Source organism: Artibeus jamaicensis, unplaced genomic scaffold (genome assembly GCF_021234435.1).
Source record: "Artibeus jamaicensis isolate MK-2021 breed Jamaican fruit bat unplaced genomic scaffold, CSHL_Jam_final scaffold_847, whole genome shotgun sequence".
Classification (NCBI taxonomy): Eukaryota; Metazoa; Chordata; class Mammalia; order Chiroptera; family Phyllostomidae; genus Artibeus; species Artibeus jamaicensis.
Genome location: NW_026522057.1, coordinates 904420 through 932047, shown reverse-complemented (window position 1 = coordinate 932047; position 27628 = coordinate 904420). Strand labels below are relative to the sequence as shown.

General features: G+C 39.5%; 1 protein-coding gene across 3 annotated transcripts in view; it reads right to left on the bottom strand.

Moving 5' to 3' along the window:
* GPBP1L1 (GC-rich promoter binding protein 1 like 1) overlaps nt 1–26821 on the bottom strand; it is a 43424-nt gene extending 16603 nt beyond the window's left edge. Inside the window, exons 1-6 of one of the 3 annotated variants that reach the window (XM_037149323.2) lie at nt 26170–26348; nt 11851–11956; nt 9460–10487; nt 8789–8903; nt 7076–7205; nt 6418–6704 (exon numbers count right to left, since the gene is read on the bottom strand). In XM_037149323.2, the coding sequence (XP_037005218.2) occupies nt 6418–6704; nt 7076–7205; nt 8789–8848 (477 nt within the window). In that variant the 5' untranslated portion in view covers nt 8849–8903; nt 9460–10487; nt 11851–11956; nt 26170–26348. Of the gene's footprint in view, nt 1–6417; nt 6705–7075; nt 7206–8788; nt 8904–9459; nt 10488–11850; nt 11957–26169; nt 26349–26688 lie in introns of those variants that run through there. The other 2 variants (XM_037149322.2, XM_053660384.1) reach the window with 2 other exon arrangements.
* Between the last annotated feature and the right edge of the window lie 807 nt (nt 26822–27628).

Genomic DNA, 27628 nt, shown 5'->3' with positions numbered 1-27628 from the left:
ATTTCATCTGATTTTTATTTATTTTATTTTAAAAATTTTTCTTTATTTAAAAAGAGAGAGGAAAAGGAAGAGAGGGAGAGAAACATCAATGTGTGGTTGCCTCTCACACACCCCTTACTGGGACCTTGCCTGCAACCCAGGAATGTGCCCTCGACTGGGAATTGAACCAGTGACCCTTTGGTTCAAAGTCCTCACTCAATGTACTGAGCTACACCAGCCAAGGCTCATTTGATTTTTAAAGTTTCATGCTGTGAACTTTGACTGACCTTACTGTACTTAGCAAGCATATCAAAGTCTTCCAATTGATTACTTGTGTTCCTTACAATGAAGCCATACATGTTTTTATTAGCGACAGCCAAAATGGCATGACAACTGAGTAAACACCAAACTGGTGACAGTATCAATTATAAACAATCATCTGTCATGAGACCACCAGGAGGTATGGCTCCTGGTGTTTCTGCATTTTTGTCCCTTTTTAGTACCCAAGTTACACTATAAAATATAGTAACAGGAACCTGTAGTAGAGAAAAATCTGCCTGGAATTGCTGGGTCTTCTGTTCCACTCCAACCCAATCCCTCACTAAGTACTCTATATAATACATTGTTATACTCTATGGAGTTGCCTGCTTTGTCTCTCAGTTAATAAACCTTTCTTGTTATGGTGGCCATTACACATTTGCTCCACCATCAGACACTGTTCTCAGTCACATTCTATCTAGGGTTTTCAAACAAAAAAAAGAAAATCCCTCCTGACTTTTGTCCCCAAAATAATCTGTAGATTAAGACACTACTTATTTATGCATTCAGTGGTTGATTCTTATTTGTGCCCTGACCTGGGACTCAATCTACAACCTTGGCATAGTAGGATGATGATCTAACCAACTGAGTTACTTGGCCAGGGCCCTGCCTTTTTATTTTGGTAAGGCAACTTCTTGCTGGGTGTTTTTCCTTTAGGAGGCATATATGTCTAATTATGCCTCTTTTTGTGATGGTGGCAGAAACCGATGCATAGAATAAAACTATTAATTCACTACAAGCTTCGAAACAATGATCTTCTCTTTTTATCATCTTCTTTACTAGCTATTATACTTCCATAAAAAGGAATTTCCTCTATTTGGTGACTAGGTGGTACAATTCATATGTTAAAGACAAATGCATGCTTGTTTTATCTAAAATGAAGTATCATTGTGAACTCACAGATTTAATCATAGTTGTGATTCAAACCCTTGCTATAATTATCCTTAATTGATAGATGAAATATACCAAGTTTGGCCAGTGGGAAACTCTTTAATTTGGCTTATGAATCCCTTAGTAACAACCCTAGTAGTCTTTCATTACTTCTTTGCTACTTAGTGTGACAAAATAGTCCAATCTTATGTTTTTAAATCTTTTCAGTGGACAGAGCCTGGACCCGGAAAGAAATGTGTGTGTGTGCACGCACGCGCACACAAAGGTATCTCCGAGAAAAAGTCCAGCCAGTGTTAATATAACTAAGAACAGTTTGCCTGACATTAATGTAATCTGGAAGCCAAAGAGAGTGGACTGGAATGCACATGCACGAACAATGATGACTTCACTTTGCTAGTCAGTGGGGGAAGTATATGCCATTAAGAGAACATGTGCACTGTGTGGCTGTTGCATTCAAAAGGACCGAGCAAGTAGAGCAACAAATCTGCATCAGATTTTGTGTTAACTTTAACATTCCTGTGTGGAAACTATTCAGGTGATTTGTAAAGCTGTAGCTATGGGCAACTGGAGATAAGCAGCTTCATCACAACATTCAGTTAACAGCTAAGCCCTTTCCAACAAGGTCTGAAGTGGTGATTGAGAAATGGGGGATTCTTCCTTTTCTGTGTGTGGTCTGCAGGTAGAAACTCCTAATCTACTTCCATTCGAGATGCATCCTCCTCACTCTCAATGGGGGAATCTCATCAGAAACGACAACACTGGCTTCATCTTCATCAATATCAAAAGCCAACTTGATTAGGCAGTAGATTCGATTAGTTAAGTCTGGGGACCACCAAGTGAGAAGCCCGAAGAGAGCAGAGTATTTTCAAACAGTAACAGCACATGGTCCTTGACAGCCTTGTCATTCTTATCTGTATCTGCCTCTGCCTCCTGCTTCATAGTATCCACAATGGGATGGTCAAGGCTGATCTCCCAGTGCCCACTGCAGAGCTGTCCCAGAGTCTGGGCTTTCATGATACACTCCATGTTAGCTGTTCAGTCACAGGCACTAATTACAATGCTGCGGGGTGAAGCTATAAGCCTATGGGAGATTGTCACCTTCTTAATCTCCTTATCCAAGATTTCCTTCATGAGTCTGCAGAGGCTCTTAAAACTTGGCCTTGCTCTCTTCCATTTTCTTCTGCTCTTCATCCTCAGGCAGCTTCAACCCCGCCTTTGTAACTGAGGTCAAGCTTTCCCAACCAAACTCTTCGAGCTGTTGCGCACGGTTCTCACCAATACACTCTAATATACTAGCTCGAAGCCCTGTTTCCGCACTCACACTACAAAAGCAGAGTTGGCAAACTGTTCTTTGCTCTCCTCAGTGATGTCAACATTTTACCACATCTGCTCCACCATGCATTCTCAGTAGCTATTAGTTCCTTCCTGCATCATTTGCAAGTTGAAGGATTTGATGTCATTCGCCCTCAAATATTTTATTATGTACTTCCTTAAAAGAACATTCTCTTACGCAATCACAGTATAATTTAAAAAACAAGAAGATAACAATAGCCCTGGCCAGGTGGCTCAGTCGGTAAAAGCTTGTGAGTCTGCATGTATAGGAAGCAAGTGATTGATGTTTTTCTCTCACATTAATGTTTCTTTCTCTCTCAAATCAGTAAACATAATCTTGGGTGAGGAAAAGAACCCCTAAAAACTGAAACAAGCAAAAAATCCAACAACTAACAATAAACACTATTATCTAATCTACAACCCTTAGGAACCCTAATACCGATGTCTTTTATAGCAAGACAAAGTTTTAAAAACATCGCTTTTCTCTCTAACCAGAATACAGTCTAGGTTCAGATGCTGCCTATAGTTGTTCTCTTTGGTTTTCTTTAGTCTGTAACTTTTTTTAATGATTATAACATTTTTTAAACAGCATAGGCTACTTCTTTTGTATAATTTTTCTTTCTTTAGTGGAAACCTAAATTTCAGTTTGTATAATGTCTACTTCCTACAATCAGCAAGTTCCTTCATACATTTTCCCATTCGATCCCCACTCCACACAGGAAATACTTGTTCTGATTTTCTTTCCCACAACAGATTATTTGCCTGTTCTAGAATGTCAAGTGATACTGGCTGGTTTGGCTCAGTGTACTAGAATGTCAAGTGATTATAATTATATTATATAGGCAAATATATATAATATATTGCAATTATGCTATAATACATAATTATATTATATATATTAAATAATTATATTATACAGGATGTACCCTTCACTGTAAGGCTTCTCTGATACTCATAATGTTTATCACGTCAGCCCTTCCTTTCTATTACTGAATAGTCCACTGCATTACACCACAACTTTTGTATTTTTATGTTGATAAACATATTTAAATTACTGCCAATTTTGGGCCAGTATGAATAAAACTGTAAAAATACACATCTACTTTAATTTCTCTTGAGTAGATACCTACGAGTAGAATTAATGGGCCTCAGGGGAAATTTGTTTAGTTTTATAAGAAACTTCCACTTCCTTTCCCCAAAATGGCTATACTCCTTTACATTCCTACTAACAACGTAATAAGAGTTCTAATAAGAGTTCCGGGTGCTCTAAAATGTCACCAAAGTGTTTTCAGACTGTTAAATTTAGCCATTCTGGTGGGTGTGCAACAGTATCTCATAGTAATTTTAATTTCCAAGTTTTCCTTATGACCAATGACACTGATCATTTTATTCAGATGCCTACTGGCCATTTGTGTATCTTCCTCTCTGAATGAATAGCTGTTCAAATCTTGCTCGTTTTTGTAAAAAAGTTATCGATTTGGGAGTTACTTCTACTATGGATATAGGTCCCATTTCAAGTATACATTTTGCAAATATTTTCCCTGAATATGTAAGATAAAGAGTTTTAAGATCTGGGGAAGTATGATTTATCAGTGTTTTCCCTTACAATTATTGCTTCCTATATTCGAGATCTTCTTCTAGCCCTGGGTGGTGTGACTCAGTGGACTGAGCACCAGCCTGCAAACCAAAAAGGTCGCCAGTTTGATTCCCAGTCAGGGCACATGCCTGGCTTGCAGGCCAGGTTCCCAGTAGGGGGTACTTGAGAGTGTACACATGATATTTCCCTCTCTCCCTCTCTTCTCCTCTCTCTAAAAATAAATAAAATCTTAAAAAAGAAAATAAACAGACATGAGGATGATAAAACACTGAAAATCAAGAGGGTGATTACCTCTAGGGGAAAATGAGGAAAACAGATTAGGAAAGCTGTAACTGTATCTGTAATATTTTATTTTTTATAAAATAATGGTCTAGAGCATATTTAGCAAAATATTTCACAAAGTTAGGTGATGTGTTAACTTGACTGTTTCTCCATATTTTATGTACACTCATACATAAATGCAAAATAAATTTGCCCTTCTCACCCTGCTCAGGTTTGATTCACAGGAAACTTCCCTTCACGTAGCTTAGCAGGTGAAGATACTACTACCTTAACATTTTTTCCACTGTCAATTCATCTCCTACTTGAAATGCCACAAAATTAATAAAGGACCTTCTTACCATAGCAATTATTAGTCTAGTACCTAGTTTAGAAGTTGACCCACACTACTTGTTTTTCATTATCTTTTTTAATTAAAAAAAAAAAATCAATCACTTTTTAAAAAAATTTATTTTGAGGGAAAGAAGAAGGGAAGGAGAGAGAGGGGGAGAGGGAGAGAGGGGGAGAGGGAGAGAGAGAGACATCAGCATATAGTTGCCTCTTATGTGTCCCCATCAGGGACCTGGCTCGCAACCCGGGCAAGTGCCCCAACTGGAAATTGAACCCATGACCCTGATTTGCAGCTTGCGCTCAATCCACTTAGCCACACCAGCCAAAGATATATGTGTTTTTTATATACCCAGCTAGTTGTGGTCATAGCAGAAGATGTACGTTAGACAAATATTCATGTCAGATATAAATTATAATTACAGTGGGTTCATTTAATGATATAAAAGTATAAAAAGACTCATTGTATAAGAATACAATTTTGATGAAAATTTCCCCAAGTTCCCAGATGTGATGAACAACAGAGATTTTGTTTATCATTCCCAATGGTCTTCCTGGATTTGCTTATGAATTTATTGAATAATTAGTTACAATTTTATGTCATAGAAACTTCTGGAGTACAGGACATCTGGAATATTCTGGACAAATATTCAATATGTCAGGGACGTAGAGAGCTTTCCAAGAATAAAGGTTGGAAGGAAAGGCACTTGGGGGTATGAGTTCACATTAATAAATGACATTTAAATCAAGAATACGGACTCGTGAGTCCCCTGCTAGGAACTGGCCTGCAACCCAGGCCTGTGCCCTGACTGGGAATCAAACCACGATCCTTCAGTTCGCAGGCCCATGCTCAATCCACAGAGCTACACCAGTCAGGGCCTAGGACTTTTTTTTTAAAGTTCCAAAGGCATAAAGACGAAAACAGCCCTGGCTGGGTAGCTCTGTTGGTTAGAGCATCAGCCCAATATGCCAAGTTTGCAGGTTCAATCCCCAGTCAGGGCACATGTAAGAATCAACCAATGAATGCATAAAAAAGTGGAACAAGCCCTGGCTGGCGTAGCTCAGTGGATTGAGCGCGGGCTTGTGAACCAGAGTGTCGCGGTTCGATTCCCAGTCAGGGCACATGCCTGGGTTGCAGGCCATTTCCCAGGAGGGGACACATGAGAGGCAGCCATACATTGATATTTCACTCTCATTCTTTCTCCTTCCCTTTCCCTCTCTCGGGGGCGGGGGGCGGGGCGGGGGGGAGTGGAACAAAATATCAATGTTTCTCTCTCCCCCACCTGCCCCAGTATCAGAAAGAAAGTGGGGGGGGGGGGATCAACAAAGATTTGCTAAAAGTCACATAAGATTTATAATATCATCCTCATCAACAGCTTCTTTCTAAAAACAATAAAGATCTAAACTTAGGGATTCCATTTTTAAAAAATTTATTTATTTACCTCTAGAAGGAAAGGAAAGAGGGAGAGAAATATCAATGTATGGTTGCTTCTCATGCGTCCCATGCTGGGAACTGGCCCCTGCTGGGAACTGGCCTGCAACCCAGGCATGTGCCCTGACCGGGAATCAAACTGCGATCTTTTGGTTCTCAGGGATTCCATTTTTAGTAATTTCTAAAATGTTCTCATTACTAATGGGGTCTTATATTTGAGATATTGTTAGATTTTAACTATACAACAAACCATCATACTCACAAAGTCTTCCTCTTCAAACTGCAACTTTTCCACCTTGTCCTCTTTCTTTTCTTCCCTAATCTCTGTAGGTGGCTTTTCCTGAAAGGTGCAGCCTTTCCGGGAGTGAAAGCTGCCATTCCAGTGGCGATGGTTCCCTGTGCCACCCCCACTACGCTGGCTCATGCCATCATGACCGCGGGAAGAGCCATGCCAACCAGACAGGTTCCCTGTGATTCCAGTATATGCTCCCTTAGAGACACCAGAGTCCGCTGAATCATGGCGAAACAGGGAGGGCTGGTGCCAGGAATCTAGAATAGTAAGGAAAAGTAAAACATTAAATTGTTTGCTTCCTGGAAACTTAGAAATAACTGGGCCAAATGCTCCCTAACCTTATTTATGGTATTACCAAAAGCCCTTCAGGGGACCTTTTAAATAAAACATTAAGTCCATAGAAAAGAAATCACAAAATACATCTTTTTCTTTTAATATAATTTCTATACGAGTTCTTCCAATGACTAAAGGACTCATAAGAACATAGCAATGTTAGACTTAGAAAGTCAACTGCTGAGGACTATGCCTACAAAAGATCATTATTTCGAATTATGGACATGCACTGCCATGCTGGGCTTGCCCTAAATGAGTAGTTTAAATGTAATTATGGAAACTGGGCACGGCTCACCTCCTGTAGTTCGTAGAGGTCCATTGTTAAAAAAGCCATCAGAGGAATTATGTCGACGACGGCTTACTCCAAATCTACCATCTCCACGGGGTAGGTGCTCTCCCTGTTTTTCAAAGGTGGCTGTAGGTGACTAAGATGATAAAGTATAGAGAAGCAAACAGATAAATAGGTATCTTTCAGTATCTTAGGTTTTATAGCAGGCTCTTAGAAAACAGTTAACGCCCCTAACTGGGCAACCCAGGCATGTGCCTTGACTGGGAATCAAACCAGTGACTGTTCAGTTCACAAGTTGGGGCTCAATCCACTGTGCCACACCAGCCATAGAAAAGTTTTATGGTTTTTAATTTTTTAAGTTAGGTTATGATCCCCTTCAAGTTAATTTCTGTGTATGATATGAAGACTGAGGTTCTCCCCTCTGCTCCGCCCCCATATAGATATATCTATGCAGCTCTAGTAGAAACCGCCATTGTGAGCATATGGGCTATCATTAGGGTACCACAGGCCTCTTGAGTTAGAGTAGTCCTAGGCTGTGTATTTAATCATTAACTCATTTACATTATCCCAGAAGGGAAGAAAAGGAAGCTATTCCAATTATTTACCAAAAAACCTTGCCAGAAAGAATAAGCCCCAAAACACTACACTTAAAAATATTAATCTGCTCTGGCAGGTATGGCTCAGTTGGTTGGGCAACATTCCCAAAAAAGGAAAGGTCCTCAGTTGGGGCATGTGAATGAGGCAACTGATTGATGTTTCTCTCTCCCATTGATGATCTTCTCCCTCCCTTACCCTTTTCCTAGAATCAATAAAAAGAAAAAAAAATTTAATGGTAAGATTTTTTTCTTTGAAAATAAATATTAACCTTGCAATAAAAAAGGAAAATATTTTCCTTAAAATGTCTCTAGATATGAATAAACAAACAAAAAAAGTTTTATGGGCTTTTAAAATATCTTTATTAGTTTTTAGAGAGAGGTGAAGGGAGAGAAAGAGTGGGAGAGAAGCAACGATCAGTTGCCTCTTGCACACCCCTAACTGGGCAACCCAGGCATGTGCCTTGACTGGGAATCAAACCAGTGACTGTTCAGTTCACAAGTTGGGGCTCAATCCACTGTGCCACACCAGCCATAGAAAAGTTTTATGGTTTTTAATTTTTAAAGTTAGGTTATGATCCCCTTCAAGTTAATTTCTGTGTATGATATGAAGACTGAGGTTCTCCCCTCTGCTCCGCCCCCATATAGATATATCTATGCAGCTCTATAATGATCTGTTCAGAAGACTACCACTTCTGCATTGAATTATCCCAGCATTTTGGTCAAAAATCAACTGACTATGTGTCCTGGCTAGGGTGGCTCAGTGGCTTGAGCACTGGCCTGCAAACCAAAGGGTCGCTGGTTCAGTTACCAGTCAAGGACATGCCTGGGTTGAGGGCTAAGTCCCCAGTTGGGGGGGTTGAGTGGGGGGAGGGCTCGAGTAGGAGGCAACCACATGTTGATAGTTCTCTCCCCCTCTTTTTCCCTCCCTTCCCCTCTCACTGAAATTAAATAAAATCTTAAAAAAAAACCCAACAAAGGTAATTAATCTATGACAACCTATATGAAACCCTCAAACAAAGCTAAATATACAAAAAAACACACAGATTGTAAAATGGAGGCCATAGACAAGTTGGGGAGAAAAAGAATCGCCATTTGGACAGTTAGTATAGGGACAGAACAGTACCTTAACTGCCTGTGGTGTTGAGAAATTTAGCCAAGCAGGAACAAAATCATGCTGCGCCATTTAGGTCCAGTGTCTCTTTTCAGCAAGGTGAGGCATCCAACCTCATGGCCAGGATCTGAAAAGGAGAAAACTCGTATCACTTATGCTTGCAAGATCTTGATAGCAAAGTGTAAAGGAGTTTGTGATTACTTCAGATCCTCCACTTTACAGAAAAGACCCACCCTCTAAGCTTCTCTAGACTGATCAGACTGCACACTCCAGAAGTTCTAAACAAAGCAGTGGTCCATGAAAAATGCATAAAGAGAAAAGTGACATAGATCTGAAAGGCTATATAAAAGAAGCTTATGAATTCTTGAGTTATATCAGAAGAACCTTAAGAATAAACACCTACTCAAAATTAGAGATACTTATGATGAAAAGATAACTTCAGGTAACCCCTGGCAAAAGCAGTAGAAAAAGATCTTCCTAGAGAAGGAAGACGCAATCTTTCAAGTGTTCTATTTAATTGACATTAATTTCCTCAAACACCAACTATCATCAGTTTTCCTGAGAGAACTGATGTTTAGTGTCTCCAAACCATCCCACTGATACTTTCTAAATTTAATTAGAAGTATATTTTCCACAATACATACACAGTCTTCTTTGCAAGTTAGACACAGGAAAATATTTACCCCAGAGTGTAACCTCTGTGGTCCTGTTTCCTGAACTCCTTGAGTCTGCCAGCTGGATTTCCCACGAGGTTCTTGTTTAGAAGGGTGCTTAATAAGGCTGGCCAGCAGCACACCTTACGATGAAGCACAAAGAAGCCAGGCTCTGTGTAGATCACTCTCTCAGTCCCCTCAATTGCTCATCTTAAACTACCTAGTTCCTGATACGTTTCCAAAAGGGGGAAGGGGGAGGGGAGGGGGGAAGGGGGAAGATAAAAAGTATTTGTTACATTTAAAAAAAGGGGGGAAGGGGAAAGACTTATGTCTATGTTCACCTCATTCAACTTCCTTGAGTGATGGCACTATGATGTTTCTTAAATAGATAATACATGGACATTTGCACAGTGAGTACAAACACTGTTCATAACAAGGTCATAAATAAAAAGACAGGTGGATTCACATGGGCAAATAATGTCATCTAAGTGACAGATCAAAAATATATTAAAGAGCTCTCTATAAAAGACCTTCTGAACACTCAACTCCAGTGGCAAAACATCCACATGACAAAGCCCTTAATTTCCAAATCTCATTATTCTCACACAGCTGCTAAAAATGATGTGCAAATATGTTACTTGTATTTGTTTTATCCTTCAAAATCTAAGGATATAAGAAATCTTGTTAAAAAAAAATCAGACAGGAACTTGATATACTTTCCCCTCCAAAGAATAGCAGCTTTCAAGGCAAATTTCTTGGTATAAAGCTCCCAAATGTATCTTCTACTTCTTTGGTCTTCACTATTTATAAATTCACAGCAAAATTAAAACAAATAGAAAGATAGGGGGATTAAGGAGTAGTCAAGCAGAAAGTCCCAAAGTTGTCGTCTTTTCAGATTTCTCTATTTCGCTTGTTTTGTCTCTTTTTGAAGACTGAAACGGAACTACTGGAAGGTGATATGAAGAATCTTCTACTGCTTCAGTAGAGAAGTCACTTATTATTTTCGATCCATTTCCATCATTACTCGATCATTTACAAGGCCACAGGAATATAACACTCTAAATGAAAAAACAAAAACATTATTACCACAAGGCTAAATCACTGTTAAATATAATTGCTAAAACGAGACAGTCAAATGATCAATCAAATTAAGGTCCCAGGAGTCAAAACTCTGAAGTCTAACCTAGACATTAATGTGTTGCTACCTACAGCAACAACGGTAACTGTCTACAGTTCTAAGGATTTTGTTAGAGTCACCCGAACAGAGCCTGCCTTCCAAAAATCAACCAACCAACCCTCACCTAAGGATATGCTGACTTTGGTTTTGGTGGATTTGGTGGTTTTGGTGGTGGTGGTGGGCAGGGGAAACACCTATAGGTTGCCTCCAGTACACGCCCCACCCAGGGATCAAACCTACAAGCCCCTAATGCACGGGATGACACTCTAACCAACTGAATCACCTGACAGGGTAAGAGTTTTTGTTTTTTTAACTTATTTAAAGGGAAGGGAAGGAGAGAGGGAGGGAAATATCAATGTATGGTTGCTTCCTGTGCATCCCCTGCTGGGAATCGAACCGTGATCTTTTGGTTCGCAGGCCCGTGCTCAATCCACTGAGCTACACCAGCCAGGGCAGAGTTTGTTTTTTTTAATAATCATTTCTCTAACCAGCTATTGAAGGTAATTCAGAAATTCAAATTAATAGTTTATTAGATTTAGATTTTCTCTCAGATAGAACAGCTTGCCGTAAGTGGTCAAAGAGCCATGTAACTTAAGCATTTATTACCAGTCAGCAACTATCTAATTATTTAGTACTAACCATAGCTAGATTCTTAAAAAAAAAAAAAAAAAATGCATGTCATAGCATTCTTCATATATTTACATATTTTTAGACACTTAGTTATCAATGAAGACTTAAAGTCTGACTTACGTTAGGCAGTAAGAGATGACACGAATATTTCTTTAGCAAATTCTTAACTCTTCCAGGGTTTAAAAACTTTTCTTTTTTTAAAAAAGATTTTATTTATTTATTTTTTAGAGAGGAGAAGGGAGGGAGAAGGTGAAGGAGAGAAACATCAATGTGTGGTTGCCTCTCATGTGGCCCCCACTGGGGACCTGGCCCACAACCCAGGCATTTGCCCTGACTGGTAATCGAACTAGTGACCCTTTCATTTATAGACTGCACTCAATCCACTGAGCTACGCCAGCTGGGGCTAAAAACTTTCCAGATACAAAAAAATGCTTGCATTTGTGGACAATTCTGGTACATGCTGGTAAATTCTAGTTTGGAGGATATTACTCATATAATCAATTAGCATTAGCAGCCTTGCTCTACTGTTTTAAACGAATGGAAATAAGATATCAAATCCACCATAGTAAATACCTCTGTGGGGAAATAAAGGGAAAGAAACCAAAAAGATTCACCGGGGTTTCAATTGTATCCATAATGCATTGTTTCTTGAGTTGAATGATGTGTACATGACTATTCACTTTTCCTCTATACTTTTTTCATAGTTGTAACATTTAAATTCTATCAATAGAACAAGCATACAGGAAGTTAGGTACAGGACTTAAATAATGTAATTCATAAATTGAAATACATATATATGTGTATATAAACATACATATCAATCAACCAGAGTATATATAGTCCTTCAGCAAAATAGAATAGTCATAAAAACTGACCGTAAATTAGTTATAAGACATTTCAATTAGTTCCAAAGAACATTCCATATTCTCTAATCATATTGTATTGCAATTAGAAAACAAGCCTTGACTGGGTTGCTCAGTTGATTAGAACATTGTCCCAATACACAAAGTTGTGGGTTTGATCCCTAGTCAGGACGTATTCAGGAAGCAATCAATGAATGCATAAATGAGAGGAACGACAAATCGATGCCCCCCAAATCAATTAGTTAAAAAAATTAAAATGAAAAAAAAAATTAAAATGAGAAAACTTTCTCTTGCAGTCCCTACTCTCCTTCCCTTTCCTGAAGAAATCCTGTCCAAAGCCAGTAGGTGGGGTCAAGCAAGGTTAAGAATCTATGTGTGGCAGAGGGTATGCAGAGTGCTGGGGTCTAACCAGATATGAAAGGTGTCCATGTGGGCAGACAGATAGGGGAATGTGTGTGGGTATGGCAATAGCCCAGGGCAGAATGTCAGAGCCCATTAGGCAACATAAGGCAAGTGTTCCAGTAGGAGGGCAGCCCAATGCAGAGTGGGACCCTGAGTGGAATGAGAAGGGCATCCTGGCAGAGGGACAAGGCCAAACTGGTTCAGGGCTTCCACGCAGCAAGGTGTTTTGCCTAGGTGTTACAACCTGGGTGTAGTGAAGAAGGAAATCTATTCAAGGCAGGATGTGGTAACTGGGGTTGGTCATATACTGCGAATTGACTGAAAAGTAAAAAAATATTAGGGAAGAATTGGAGTCAGATTTTTTTCTGTGTGACAAAGGAATCAATGATAAAGAAAACTTCTAAATAACTAGTGTGACAAAAAACACTGAACAAATTTGCTATATTACAGCTAGGGCAGTATTTAATAAGAAGTTTTAAAAACACCTTTTTAAAAAGACTAAAAACACCCCGGGCTGGTGTAGATCAGTGTATGGAGTAAGGGCCTGTGAACCGAAAGGTTGCTAGTTCAATTTCCAGTCAGGGCAGGTGCCTGGGTTGCAGGCCAAATCCCCAGTGGGGGGCATGTAAGAGGCAACCACACATTGATGTTTCTCTCCCTTTCTCCTCCTCTTCCTCTCTAAAAATAAATAAAATCTTAAAAACAAAGCAAAACTAGCAAAATATTAAAAAAAAAAGACTACAAACAGACCTATGCATTTTAATCTAGATGATAGAAAGAGCAATGAAATAAACCTAAAGAAAGGAGAAAAGGCCCCCCGAAAAAGGGGATAATATCCCAAATGAGTTTAAAATCATAATTCTTGAGAGGCAACCACACATTGTTTTTCCCTTCCTTTCTAAAAGTAATTTTTTTTTTTTTTAAAGAAGAGATGAGATCTAGAGAGATTATAAAGCTGTAAGAGTTTTCAAGTCCTGTGTACTCCATTCCTTAGTTTCCATTTCTATTTGTCACTCCAGGTTCCAATTACTCTCCAATTTTAAAAAGACTGGTTTCACAGACACTATTAGTCTCTACTCTTGGCTGCCAGATTACTTCCTAAATTCAGGTTCAAATTATATCACTACCCAGCTCAGAAATTTCCTGGCTTCTTACCAACTACAGAATAGGATTTAAATTTCTTGGGCTGATAGTTCAGAAATAACTGAAATAACTCCGCTCCTCACAAGTAACTTTTCCTTCTAAAATCCTCAAAGTAGTTTGTGATGTCTAGTGCACTTAACACCTGCTCCTTCCAGCATAGTTAAAAAAGTTGACTTAACTCCTAGCAGGCCAAAAACCTGTTGCTTCTAGAATGCTGCCTTGTCCTTTGAAACTCACACAGCCATCTAGCATAGTGCCTTCTATGTAGTAAGGATTCAGAGGTTTAAGGAATTAATTTTATAATTTATAATAAAGCAAGGATGCAGAGAAATTGGAACCCTCATACATCACTGGTAGAAATACAAAATCGTGCAGATGTCTTAGAAAATATTTGGTGGTTCCTCAGAAAGTTAAATACAGTACATGACCTAACATTTCCACCCCTAGGTATATATATCCAAGAGAAATGAAAACATATTCACATAAAAATTTGTGAGTATTCATAACAGCTTCAGTCACAATTGCCATAAGATAAAACAACCAATTCATATGCTTACCGACAGATGAATACATTAACAAAATGTGGTATATCCATATAATGGAATATTATTCAGCCATAAAAAGGAATGAAGTACTGATATATGCTAACACATTGATGAACCTTGAAAACATTATGCTAAGCCACAGAAGTCAGACACAATGACACATATTGTTATGATTCCATTTATATGAAATAGCCAATCCAGAGACAAAAAACAGATTTGTGGTTATCAGAGGACAGGGAAGAGGAAGTGGGATTGCTTAATGCATATGAGGTCTTTGTTTGGGATAATGAAAAAGTTCTGGAACTAGATAGTGGTGGTGATGGCAAAATATTGTTAATATACTTAAAGCCGCCAAATTATATAGTTCAAAATGGTTATGATGGTAAATCTTAAATTATGTGTCTTTTGCCACAATTAAATAATTATACATGCCAGAATTGCCTTTATCTGAATACCTGATCCAACCATTCACAAACATTTGTCAAATAGTCAACCTTTGGAATACTTATGACTTATCGGGCACGTCACTTATGCCCCTGGGATCTCTGAGGTACTTCACAAGGCCTAAGTTTATACCTTATAATTAGGTTTATATTGCTAGGAGAGGATGTCCATGCCAAGCACCTTATCTCAATCTCCTCTACCTTAGGTTCCCTTTACCACTCTACCTTGTGTTCTTGATCTCAATCACTCTCATTTTTTCCACAGAACAATACTTCTGTCACCGTCTACTACTACTGGTAAGCACAACCTCTATCTACTCTGTTTTCATGAAACTAACAAAAAAAATTCACACCCCCCCTCCCAACTTTAAATAAAACTCAGAGTCTGTATTTCCCTCTAAGGTATTTATGTTTAGTTCCCTATATTCTTAATAAAACTTCTAGAGAGAGTAGTGTACTCTTAGTATCTTCATTTTCTCACTCCCTCATTTACTCCTCAATCCACAGCAAATTATTTCCTCCCCAAATACATAAAATAATTCAAAAGTTACCTCCATAACACCACTGAGGTTTTGGCTCTAATACAGATTACCAGAAAATAACCTATGGAACCCTCCCAAAATATGCAGTGTCTAATGTTTAACCACTCTTGTTTTGACATATTACATAACTCTAAAAATTGGGACCTGAAGTGAAAACCAGGAGAGTATGAGGACCCAGAAGCTCAGCAAAAATATATTTCAAGAAAGTAGGAGTGATGAGCTATAATAAGTGCTATTAAATCAGATGGAAGACTGAGAACTGACCCCTGGATTTAGCAACATGGAAGTTACTTGGTGACCGTATTGGATAGGAGCAGCAATGAAAGCCTGATTTGGATGGGTTCAAAATGCAAGTAATTATAGACTCCAAGGGCAAACAATTCTTCTGAGTGTTGCAGAACAGAGAAAATGGGTAGTAGCTAGGAAGAGACATAAAGTCAAAAAGAAGTTTTTGGCCCTGGCTGGTGTGGCTCAGTGAATTCAGTGCTGACTTGCAAACCCAAAGGTTGCTGGTTTGATTCCCAGCCAAGGGACATGCCTGGGTTGCAGGATAGGCCCCTGCTGGTAGCATGTGAGAGGCAATCTATTGATGTATCTCTCACATACTGTCTCTCTCCCTCTAAACCAGCAAAGACTGGCCTTCAATAGGTTTGTACATACTCCATTTATTGTAACAGCAGGGAAGGCAGAGTATCTACTACAATGAGAGCTTAGAATGTCTATTCTGATTGCTTCTATCTTCTCAATGAAGTAGCAACACAAGGTCTTCAGCTAAGAGTGAAGATGGTAGGGTGAGGGAAGGGAGGGAGCAGGTTTGAGAAGAGTAAGGGTATGAAATGAGAACTGGAGAATAAATGAACTATTAATAAGTACACTAATTTAGCACAGTAACAGCCCACACTTGCAAGTTAGCATGAATTTAAAGTGAGAACAGTTAGCATAGTTTTGTAGTTTAAATGATCTAGTCCATCATCATGTACTCCCTGAAGTCACCAGCTCTTTTCTAAAAGACCTGTACCCAATCCCCAAAACGCCAATCCCAGTAAAATACAAATCTTACTCTTTCTATTCATCACCCATGAAGTTGACAGTGGCTGAAGAAACACACAAAATCATGTTTGTAAACATTTCTGTATTCAACAACAACAAACCCCTGACCGATACACTCTCAAAGGTCAGAAACTTGGGGCTTACCACCCTGAAAGGATTATACACTGTTCACATGTACCTGGGCCACCCCATCTTAAAATCCCTTCTCTTGGTTTCCCTGACATTACATCGCTAGAGCAGGACTGCATCAAGGAACAGAATTTTGAAATGTTTTGATGACACAAGCTGCCAATTTTATATGGCTTGTAGAACATTAAAAAGGGACAATTCCTATTCTTTTTTCTTCTAATATTTTATTTATTTATTTATTTTTCGAGAGAGGGGAAGGGAAGGAGGAAGAGTGGGAGAGAAATATCAATGTGTGGTTGCCTCTCACGTGTCCCCTGCTGGGAACTGGCCTGCAACCCAGGCTTGTGCCCTGACTGGGAATTGAACCGCCATACTCTGGTTCGCAGGCCCGCGCTCAATCCACTGAGCTACGCCAGCCAGGGCCCAACAATTCCTATTTTAAAAAAAGAAAAGAAAAATTGCCACCCATGCAATCGATAATAACCACGAGGGGCTGCGGAAATGTTTGTGAGAGAGCAGCATGAGAAGTAACAACTGCATTAAGGTACCCTGGTCCTCTCCCTGACCTGGGATTACTTCTTTTCTGACTTGCATCCATCACACTGCATTACTTTCACTTATTTACATACTTATCTAATCTACAAACAGGGAGCACTCAGCAGGGATTAATAGCAAATTAGATAATCTCTTAGGACACAGAAAATGCCCATTAAATATTAAGAGGTGTTGACAATTTTATCAATTAGTATCTCTTTTATATCTTACTGTTCTTAAGAGGTCTCCTTGAACATTCCTATTCCTTAAACTTTGGAGTTCAAGACTATAACTCCTACATATCTTCAGAGTCATTGTCCTTAATATTTCCTTTCCAAATCTCATGAACTGAAAAGTGAAAAGAATACCACTTTCACTTCCTCTTAAGAACTCAATAACCCTACAAGAGTCTATACTCATTTCCTGTCTGTTAAGAAATGAGTGTCTCTCTGTCAGTTTCCCAAACTGTCTGTCTGTCTGTTTCCCTGCTAAGTCCTCAGTAAGGAAAACTCTAGGGTTACCAACCTGTTACTCAGTCTTTTTGATTCTCACATTTGATAACTCTGCACAAAAAGAGCCCAAAATCATTTCCCACCATAGTATTTACTTTATCTTATTTACTTAAAAAACTTTTCTTAAAAAAGATTTTATTTATTTATTTTTAGAGGGGAAAGGAAGGAAAGAGGGAGAAACATCAATGCATGGTTCCCTGATTAGGAACTGGCCTGCAACCCAGGCATGTGCCCTGATTAAGAATTGAACCGCAGTTGTTTGGTTTGTAGGGCCATGCTCAATCCACTGAGCCACACCAGCCAGGGCTTAAAAAAACTTAAAAAAAAAAAAAAAAGAAAAAAAAAAGAAAAAAAAAGATTTTACTTATTTATTATTTACAAAGAAGGGAACAGAGGGAGACAGAGAGGGAGAGAAACATGCATCAGTTGCCTCTCACATGCTCCCCAACTGGGGATGTGCCCCACAACCCAGGCACATGCCCCAACCAGGAGTTGAACTAGCAACCTTTTGGTTTGAAGGCTGACACTTAATCCACTGAGATACACCAGCAGGGCCTTTATTTTTTAAAGACTTTATTGCACACCCTGCCGGGGACCAAACTCACAACCCAAGCATGTACCTTAACTGGGAAATCAAACCGGCAACTCTTGGCTTCGCAGGATGACGACACCCAACCAACAGAATCACACCAATCAGGGCTAACTTAATATTTATTTATTTTTAAAAAATTATTTATTTACTTTTAGAGAGAGGAGAAGGGAAGGAGAAATGTGAGAGAAACATCAATGTGTGGTCACTGCTCACGTGTCCCCTACGGGGGACCTGGCCCGCAACTCAGGCATGTGCCCTGACTGGGAATCGAACCAGCGACCCTTTGCTTCACAGACCCATGCTCAATCCACTGAGCTACACCAGCCAGGGCTAATATTTATTTTAATTTCATTAGAAATTTCATAAAGGACATAAAACTTGAGCAGGAATGAACCAAAAGGGGACATAAGACAATTTTAAGATTTTTTCCGCTGTATCATTTTCCCATTAAGAAAATACTTAATGCCACCATTACTGTATTGAGAAGTGAACCCTGCTATTACATGATTGGGGTCCAATAAACAGAAAAAGAATTCTAGTCCAGTACAAACTCAATGACAACAAACTTATTTGTCAAAAGATGTAACTAAAACACCAATACAAAAGAACCCATGCACCCCAATGTTCATAGCAGCGCAATTTACAATAGCCAAGTGCTGGAAGCAACCTAGGTGCCCATCAATAAATGAATGGGATCAAAAAACTATGGTACATTTACACAATGAAACTCTATGTACCAGAAAGAAAGGAGCGCCCACCCTTTGCGACAGCATGGATGGAACTGGAAAGCATTATGCTAAGCGAAATAAACCAGGCAGTGAAAGACAAATACCATTATGACCTTACCTTTAACAGGAACATAAACAACAAAACAAACAAAATATAGCCAAAGACACTGAAATAGAGAATAGGCGGACAGTGTCCAGAAGGGAGAGGGGAGGGAATTTCAGGGGAAAGGGAGAAGGGTTTATAGGAACAAAGTATAAAGGACACATGGACAAAAACTAGCGGAAATGGAAATGGGAGGGAGGTGGAGAGGGGTGGGTGGGCGGGCTGGGATTGGAGTAAAGGACAGAAAACTGTACTTGAACAATTAAAAATATATATATATATATAATAAAATAAAATAACTGGAAAAAAAGTAACCGAAAATTTTATATATTACCATGCCCATAAGAAATATGCAAGTGATATGCAAGTGCTCTGAAATAATATAAAGCACTACAGAAAATGTTACCTTGAAATCACTCACCAATTCCTACTTTAAAGACCTGACTTAAATCATGAGATAACCTCACATCTACTAACCTGGCAAAAACAAATTCTGTATTTATAAAGATGCAAAGCAACAAGGAATTCTCACATATTGCAGGTGGAAGTATAAACCTGTACAACCACTTTAGGAAAGTTTGGCAAATACAAAGCTGAAGTTGTGAAACCTCTATTACCTGCCAATCTTAATCACACAAAACGCAAAACAAAACGCCCAGGCCTTTCTCCAGATAAATTTTAAAAGGTTGAGAACTACTGCTTTTAAGAATTGGGAGTAGATAAAAGGGAAGGAGAGAGGGAGAGAAATATCAATGTATGGTTGCCTCTCATGTGTCCCCTGATAGGAACTGGCCTACACCCCAGGCATGTGCCCTGACTGGGAATCGAACCACGGTCCTTTGAGTCACAGGCCCGCTCTCAATCCACTGAGCTACACATGGCAAAAAAGGGAAAATTCTTGTTTAAGATTATATTAAAGAGAGAGAGAGAGAGAGAGAGAAAGAGAGAGAGAGAGAAAAGGCATTCATTGAAGTTTTTTGTTTTATTACTTGGGAAACCACCCTAAATAGAAGCAGTAACAAAAAAAAAAAACTTCTACAAGGTACAAACTCTACAATTTAAAAAACCAGGGTCCTTTGTTAAAAGAAACCATATTTAGGTAGATTATGCAGAAAAAGAATTTATCAGGTATTGGGGGTTCAGAGAATGAATGAAAAAAGCCATCCTTAGTGTGGCAATCATGCAAAAACTAAGTAAAGTTAGTCAAATCCACAAACCAAGGTCATACCACAGGAAGAGCCTCTTAGGAAACTGGCCCACTAGCATGGCCACTGCCACGAGCTAACACAATGGATACTAAACTGTCCTTGTGTCCTTGCTTCCTTGCACCTCTCCAGATGCAAGTCGCCAGTCAAGTGTTATCAGAGTGGCACAACTGCCGGGGCCTAGGACAGAAAGTGTATGTACTAAAGTGTGTGTATCTGTGTACACATGCAAGGTACAGGCACACAGCCTTTCCAGTTTCCTCTTCCACTAAGATTCACAAAAAGGAAACTCTGGAAGAGGGTTAAAACAGCAAACAGACAAAAGGAACGACAAAGGAGTAGAATATGCAACCTATGAATTCTTCCAATTTTCCCATTAGTAATAAAACTTTACTGTGTGCCTTCTTCTGCTTCACGTTCCAAAAAACATTTCCTGAAAGCAGTTTCACACACACACACACACACACACACACACACAATTTACATGGCCTTGGCTTGTCTGGCTCAGTGGACTGGGCATCAGCCTGTGAACAGGAAGTTCAGCAGTTCAATTCCCAGTCAGGGTACGTGCCTGGGTTGTAGGCCAGGTCCCTCAGTTGGGGGCGTAGGAGAGGCAACCCATCCACGTAATGTCTTGCACGTTGACGTTTTTCTTTCTTGTTCTCCCTCCCTTCCTCTCTCTCTAAAAGTAAATAAAACCTTTAAAAATAAAGTGTATAATCTTTCTCAGATAATCTCCTTCCTAATAATTTTGCCTTTTGCAATCACAAACACTTGCTGTAACCATACCTAAAATTACTATCCTACCAGTAGAAATGGAATTCACTGAAATTCCAAACAGTTCCAAATAAGAATATCATACATATACACATTTACTATCTAATGTAATCTGACATTAAATTCTGCCTCTAAGATTCAGATATCTAAGGGGATTAGATTTATTCAAGTTTCTAAAACTAAGATTTTTAGAACAAAAAAATAAATAAATAAATAATTTTTTTTAATAGCATTTACTCCCAAAGTCATTGTATCAATTACACTACAAACAGGCTATTCAGTAGTAATATTTGCAGTTATATTGGCTCCGAAAGGCTCCAAATTCCGTATAAAAATAAGTATATAGACTACTTATCACATTTTAAAAAGTAGTTTTTATAACTGACATTTAACAAGAGTAGTGACTACTATATCACAAGACACATGTTTTTACTTCATTTTACTTACAAGCATTTCTAAAAATTTCTTCTCAATAATAAACTTCTGCTTCTCATCCAAACATTACTTTTACACTAGAAGAGCAGACTCTGGATCTAGCTGGCTCTGCCATTTACTAGCTGTGTGACTTTCGGCAAGTTACTTCACCTATTTTTGCTTCAAATACTTATCTGTAATTTGAAAATTGTTGGAAAGTTGATGGTTAAATGAACATATGCAGTGTTAAAAAGTGGTTTCTGAGAAGAGAAAATTTCAGACAAAATAGGGTGAGAAAACTATTCACTAGTAACCAAAACCAGTGTAAAACCTAGCATCCTTACCTCAATTTTTATAATACAATAAATACATACTAGAGAGAAAACTACCTGAAAACTTAATACTGAACGGGGGCAGGGGGCTCCCCAAATGCACAGAATCACCTATGAAGTTACTTCTTCTCTAATAGCTTCCCCTCAAAATCGATCTCAATCTAAGCCTCTATATCCAACTACCAATTTACAAGAAATCAGGAAAATCTAGAATATGGGGAACTAGGCAGGACAAATGACCTAGCTTCTTTAACAAAGTGCAAGAAAGGAGCCCTGGCTGTTGAGCCACTGATTGCTGGTCGGGGCCCATGCCTTCCTTGTTTGTGGGCATACAAGAGACAAGGGACAGATATGTCAATGTTTCTCTCCCTCTCTTTCCCTTGAAACAAAAACAAAAACCCAACCAAGAAATCTTTTTAGAAAGTGCAAGGAAAAAAGAGAAGAAACACAAATTAAGGGGCTTGAAAGAACATCAGTCAATTACAATGTGTGGGACCTGCATTCTGATAAAAAACAAAACAACACCCCTCCACTAGAAAAATTAACTGAAACATAACTAAGAAAAAACAAAAACTCCATGTGCAGTGATCAGTTCAGATTTCACTCGACTGGTAAAAGGATGTTCATTAAAAACAATTTCAGCCCTGGCTGGTATAGTTCAATGGATTGAGCGTGGGCCTGTGAACCAAAGGTTTGTTGGTTCAATTCCCAGTCAGGAAAGATGCAACCACGTTGATGTTTCTCTCCCTCTCTTTCTCTCTCCTTTCCCCTCTCTCTGAATAAATCTTAGAAAACAAAACAAAAACAAACCCATACATACACACAACATTTTCAGACAATTTAACAATTATGAAGTGCTTATTATTTTCAGGCATTGTTTTAAGAACACTACAAATGTCAGTGTACTTATTAACCACAATAACCCTATAAGGTACTAGTGTCCCTATTTATCAGAGCAAGAAACAGGCACTGAAACCTCAACTAAAACTCCCCCAAGGTCATAAAGCTGTAAGTGGCAATGCTGAGATTCAAACTCAGGCTATAAAGTTGGTGCTAACCTTAATGACCACATCGTACTATCACTCTATATGACGTGATGAAAACAGCACTTTGAAATCTGATAGAACTGCTGAAACTCCCATCTCTCTTTATGTTATATAAACTTAACTTTTCAGAACCTCTGTACACTCACTTGCAGAAGGGTTAATGTTTATTTTAAAGTGTTTTAAGGAATGACAATATATATTGGACTGCATTACAGCCTCTAGCTTACAAAGCCCATGACAAATGGTTCTCACTACCCTTCCTGGTAAAACTAATTAAAAAGTAGAGCTAATGATTTCATAAACACATAGCAGAAACAGTGGAACAGCTCTAGCTTTTAATTAACTAACCGAAGAGTACCCAAACCAACTTTTCAAAATACTTATAAACTCCAAAAATAGCAGTAATTCAGAAAAGAATATTTTATACAATGAAATGTATACTTAAAATCAGCAGAAACAAGAGTTTGCAATGTAAATGTGAAGTATAGCCAAACTTATATGAATTTGACTTTTTTTTAAACAAACCAAACTTATTCTACACAAACAGACATATTGCTTAGAAAGTTTACTAACACTTTGCTTATGCTGGTGATTCTATAAGACAAAGTAGTTTTATCATAGGAAAGGAAGGTAAATTTAATGAATATGTTAAAAAATCAACTCCTTAAAAGACAGCCTTCTATGTTGTTATCCTGTGAATATTTTTGTAATTATTCATTAAACTACCAAATTATTTGGTGGCAGAAATGTTTTAAGGTCATCCAGGTATCTCTAGTGCCTATCACGCTGAAATTGGCACCATAAAGCCTCTAGCATTTCTTAAAAGGAGAATGATTGACAACTTTTGTCTAAGAAAATGAAAAATAATTTGCCCAAAACATCAATTAAAGGCTGTTTGCTTTAGTAAAGGAAAATAACTATTAGAACCTCTTAAATATCTGCATAGTGTATTTGAAATCAAATATACAAATTCAATTCACTTAACGATAGCAGTATTTTACCTCCTTAGTTAAACTATGCTTTTGGACAAAAGTTCAGCTCTGCTTACTGAACTATATTTTAAGGTTGACTGTAGTCAGTTTTGTTTTGGGCAGACTTCAGTGGGAAATAAAAATCAGAGTTTGATTCTGATGTGACCTGGGCAGCAGCTAGGTTTCAGCAGAAACACATATTAATTCCAGACAATAGAACAGTCATTTATCTAAGCACACCTACATTTTCCCAAGTTGAAAAATCATAAATACACCAAAATTATTTTTTTCCATGAACTACATTTCCAGTAGGGATTGTTTAAAATTGTGTGTGTGTCTCAACTTTTCAATAGTCTTATTTTCGTGGTTCAAGGCAGCAGTCATAATGGTTAATTAAGCAAATGACTTTTAGAAACAGATTGCTTAATTTTGAATACAGGCTCTATTACCCACTTGCTGCATGAGTCTTAGGACTTATTTTCCTCAACTAAAAAATGCAGGGGTAAAACAATATTTACCTCATAGGAATAACAAATTAATAAATATAAAGTACTTTTTGAGCAACACTCCTTGGCACATTAGAGTTACCACTATTATTAAGTGTATACAATTCAATCGTAAAAGATATGCAACCTGAAGTCTGATTCCGAATTGTATTTTATCTTTACCTGAGCATTTTAAAATGAATTATAAGGAGAAATGTACCCCAGATATCTTACTATTCCAAACTTATTAAAAACAGTGGAATGTGCCCTCCTCAGCCAAGCTTTTACAAACAGCCACTGATGGAGAAAACCACATAGTCAATTCATCCAAGATATAAAAGGCTTCACAACACTTTCCCCCAAAATTTCAAGAGCTCTAAGATACTACCCAGAATCAACTGAAAAATATTTGTATAAACATATAAAAACCATTTTGAGTATCCTGAAAAAAATTAATGTCCAGTACATAACAATGGCGAAAAACAAACTGACTTGTAATTTCTATAAAGCGCTTTAAATGTTCTTTTCTTGTTAAACCATTAAGAATAACAACAACAACAAAAAATCCTAAAAGCAGTGACAAAAATAAACTTTTGTGTTGAAAGAATGTAGAGAAGGTAAACTGAAACTCACTCCCTAGGGAAGATGACAGTTTATTTTACTATTAATTGCAAACTTCTCATTCACATTTTATTCACATTTATTTTATCTTTTAAACAGATTGCAACTTGAAACTCAAGCATGTTCCCAAACACTGAAGTTAACTGTTTCCTGTTTCCATTCTATGCCTTTCTGTTTTCAGTTAGACTTCTGGATCTTATGGTTAAAAAAAAAAGCAAACAAAAAGACAGTCTTTTGTTTTGTTTAAAAGGGCACAAAAATCAGGCACTCTACAGCTGAAGTTTGTTTTCAGTCGTCTGCACACTTCTAATGAATGTCCCAAACTTAAGAGCACTCTGATTCCCTTTCAAGTATTACACATAAAAAACTTTAGAAAGAGCCAGCAGTCCTCCAAATTACAAATCTAAGTCTGTTTATTGAAGACTACCAGTCACTTTATTTTTGGATAGGGTTCTGTTACTAAACTATAACATAAACTACCCATGAACTCCGTTATTCCCAAGCATTAAATACCAACATTAAGAGCAAGTATTTCAACAAATATAACAAACCAACCTCGGAGCACAAAGTTGGCTGATTAATACTACAGCATAATTTCAAAACTATAAGCAACTACAACAAACCCCGCACCCACTCTTATGTAAACTTCTGGAGTAAGCAAAGTTGTTTGGCCTCACCTTACTTTTCACCTACCAAGGACTCTTCAAGATAAGACATCAATCGCAAGAAGACCAAAAGATCAAAAGATTCATATGTTGTCCCCATAAGCGAAACAACTAAAAATTTCAGGCGGCTTAACGTATTTAAGTTACCGAAGCTCAGGGCACTTCCCCAAGCTACAGCCATTTTAGATTCAGCCTTTCTTCTGAATTTCACGGCGGGGAGGGGGGGGTTAGATTTAAAACAAAAAAATTTTTTTCGTTATACTTCAAAATCTACCAGCCTTTTTTCGGGGGTGGGGGAAGTAGGCGGTGGATAGACAATTTAAATCAACGAAAATACCTCGCTACCAAGGAGAACCAGAACGCTGAGGGCTAAAGGATTTTTCTCCTTCACATACCCCATGTTTGACTTACACAAATATTTCCTTAGATTTTCCTTCATTGGGAAAAAGCCGTTGGCTCTAATTCAAAAAGAATAGAAAAAGAAACTCGTAAACCAAGTCACTCAACCGCCAAGGCGAAACGCCTGGAGAGGAGCCAGAGAGCCGCAGGTGAGCGTTCGGACCCGCAGACCAAAGTTAGAGTAGGAGCACTCTGGGCGAGACACGGCGACGCTCGCGCTGAAAGGGCTGCCCGCTGGGGGGAGGTGCGCGGTGCGAACCACGAGACCCGTTGGGTTCCGCTCCCCTTCCCGGGACCGACCTACACCCAACCACCTGTGTGAGAGCCTCCTTCAACTTGTTTCAACAGCCGGCCGGTCAGGCACCGGGCGGAGTCCCGCACCGGCAAGACCCTAAACCTCCTATTACCCCATGGTCTGGAACTCCTACTCACAGGCAGCGGCCGGGCTACGACTCGGGACCAAACGCTGAGTCTGAGGGCGCGTCCTCAGCTTCCTGATCCCGTAGAGATGCAGAGCCCACAACCATAACAAAGCTCTTCCCAAAATGGCTGCCCGGCCCACAAGACCCAGGAGGGGCAGAGAGGGCGGAGGGGGAGGAGCGACGACCAGACCAGCCCGCCCCCATTCGACCCCGCCTCACACACGCCCACCCACTCCCAACGCCCACAGGGCACGCAAGCGCACGAGCCCCGTTCTGATGACCCTCGCCCCGCGCCGCCAACGTTCGGGCGCTTGAACGGCAGTTATTCTTCGCCCCGCCCCCCCAGCTCCCTTTTCCCTCGGCTAGAGGCGGCGGCCATCCGAGTTTGGTATTCCCCTTCCGCTCCTGCCCAACACTAGGGCCCAGACGCGTGTCAATGATTGGGTGTTGTGTACGTGTTCCCGGTTTTCTCCGCCCCTTCGTTCTTTACCCTCCCACACCTCTGGGCCAGCACCCATCTCCAAATTACCTCTACGAGTACTAGCAAGCCGGTTTCGTAGGACCCAGCGTTTTCCGACCCTTTCCCACCTTCCTCTCCTTCACGTGCGCGTGTCGCTTAGACTCTAGCCCCCAGCGGACCACAGCGTGGAGCTCTTGAGGCCTGCGCGGCTGGGTCCGCCGCACTACCCTCTGGGAGTAGTAGTTCCGCTAGACGGTTGGCGTCACGCCCCCGGCCCCGCACTGTGCGGATTTCTGGCTTCACTTCCTGGCGGAGAAGATGTTCTCCGACCGAAAGTCTCATTGGGTATAGCACAACGGGAAGGGGCGGTGCTGCCATGACAAAAAAGGAAATAAAAAGTAAAAGCCTATCCGGACTACAAGTGGTTACTGTTATGCAGAATTTGCTGTGAGCCTCTCCTGAACTGGAAGCTAAAGCACATAATGGCCTGTGGCCAGTAAGCTACACTATCAAGATGGAGGAGGGATGGAGAAACTGGCTAGCGTGCCCCTCTTGAGCTCTCCTCTTGTCTTAAGAAGGCCGCTCAAATTGCTTGGTGCTGATCCCCTTTGATAGACTGTAAAATGGAGGCCCCGAGAAGGGAACTTGTCCAGGGTCACATACCGACAAAAGTTAAAGTGAAGGGGACAAATGACGTTTCTGAATCACCCTCAAAGCTCTTACTACACCTTTCATGGGGGTGAAAATCCTGCCTCTCGTGCTCGTTATTTCTTAAGTTTCCAGGTCCCAGCAAGAGGAATTAGACAGCTTTTTATTTTCCTAAGTAGTACTAGTAATTCGGAACCCTAATGCGCAGCTGTGTCCCGTCGATCCTAGAAACCCTGTTGTTAGGCAAACTAAAAGGTGAGTTTCAGACGTGACAAGCAAATTGGCCAAGTCACACTTGGCCTAGACTCCAAACCTAGCCTACCTTCTTCCACCATCACTCTGAGATTGTTTCAGGAGTTGC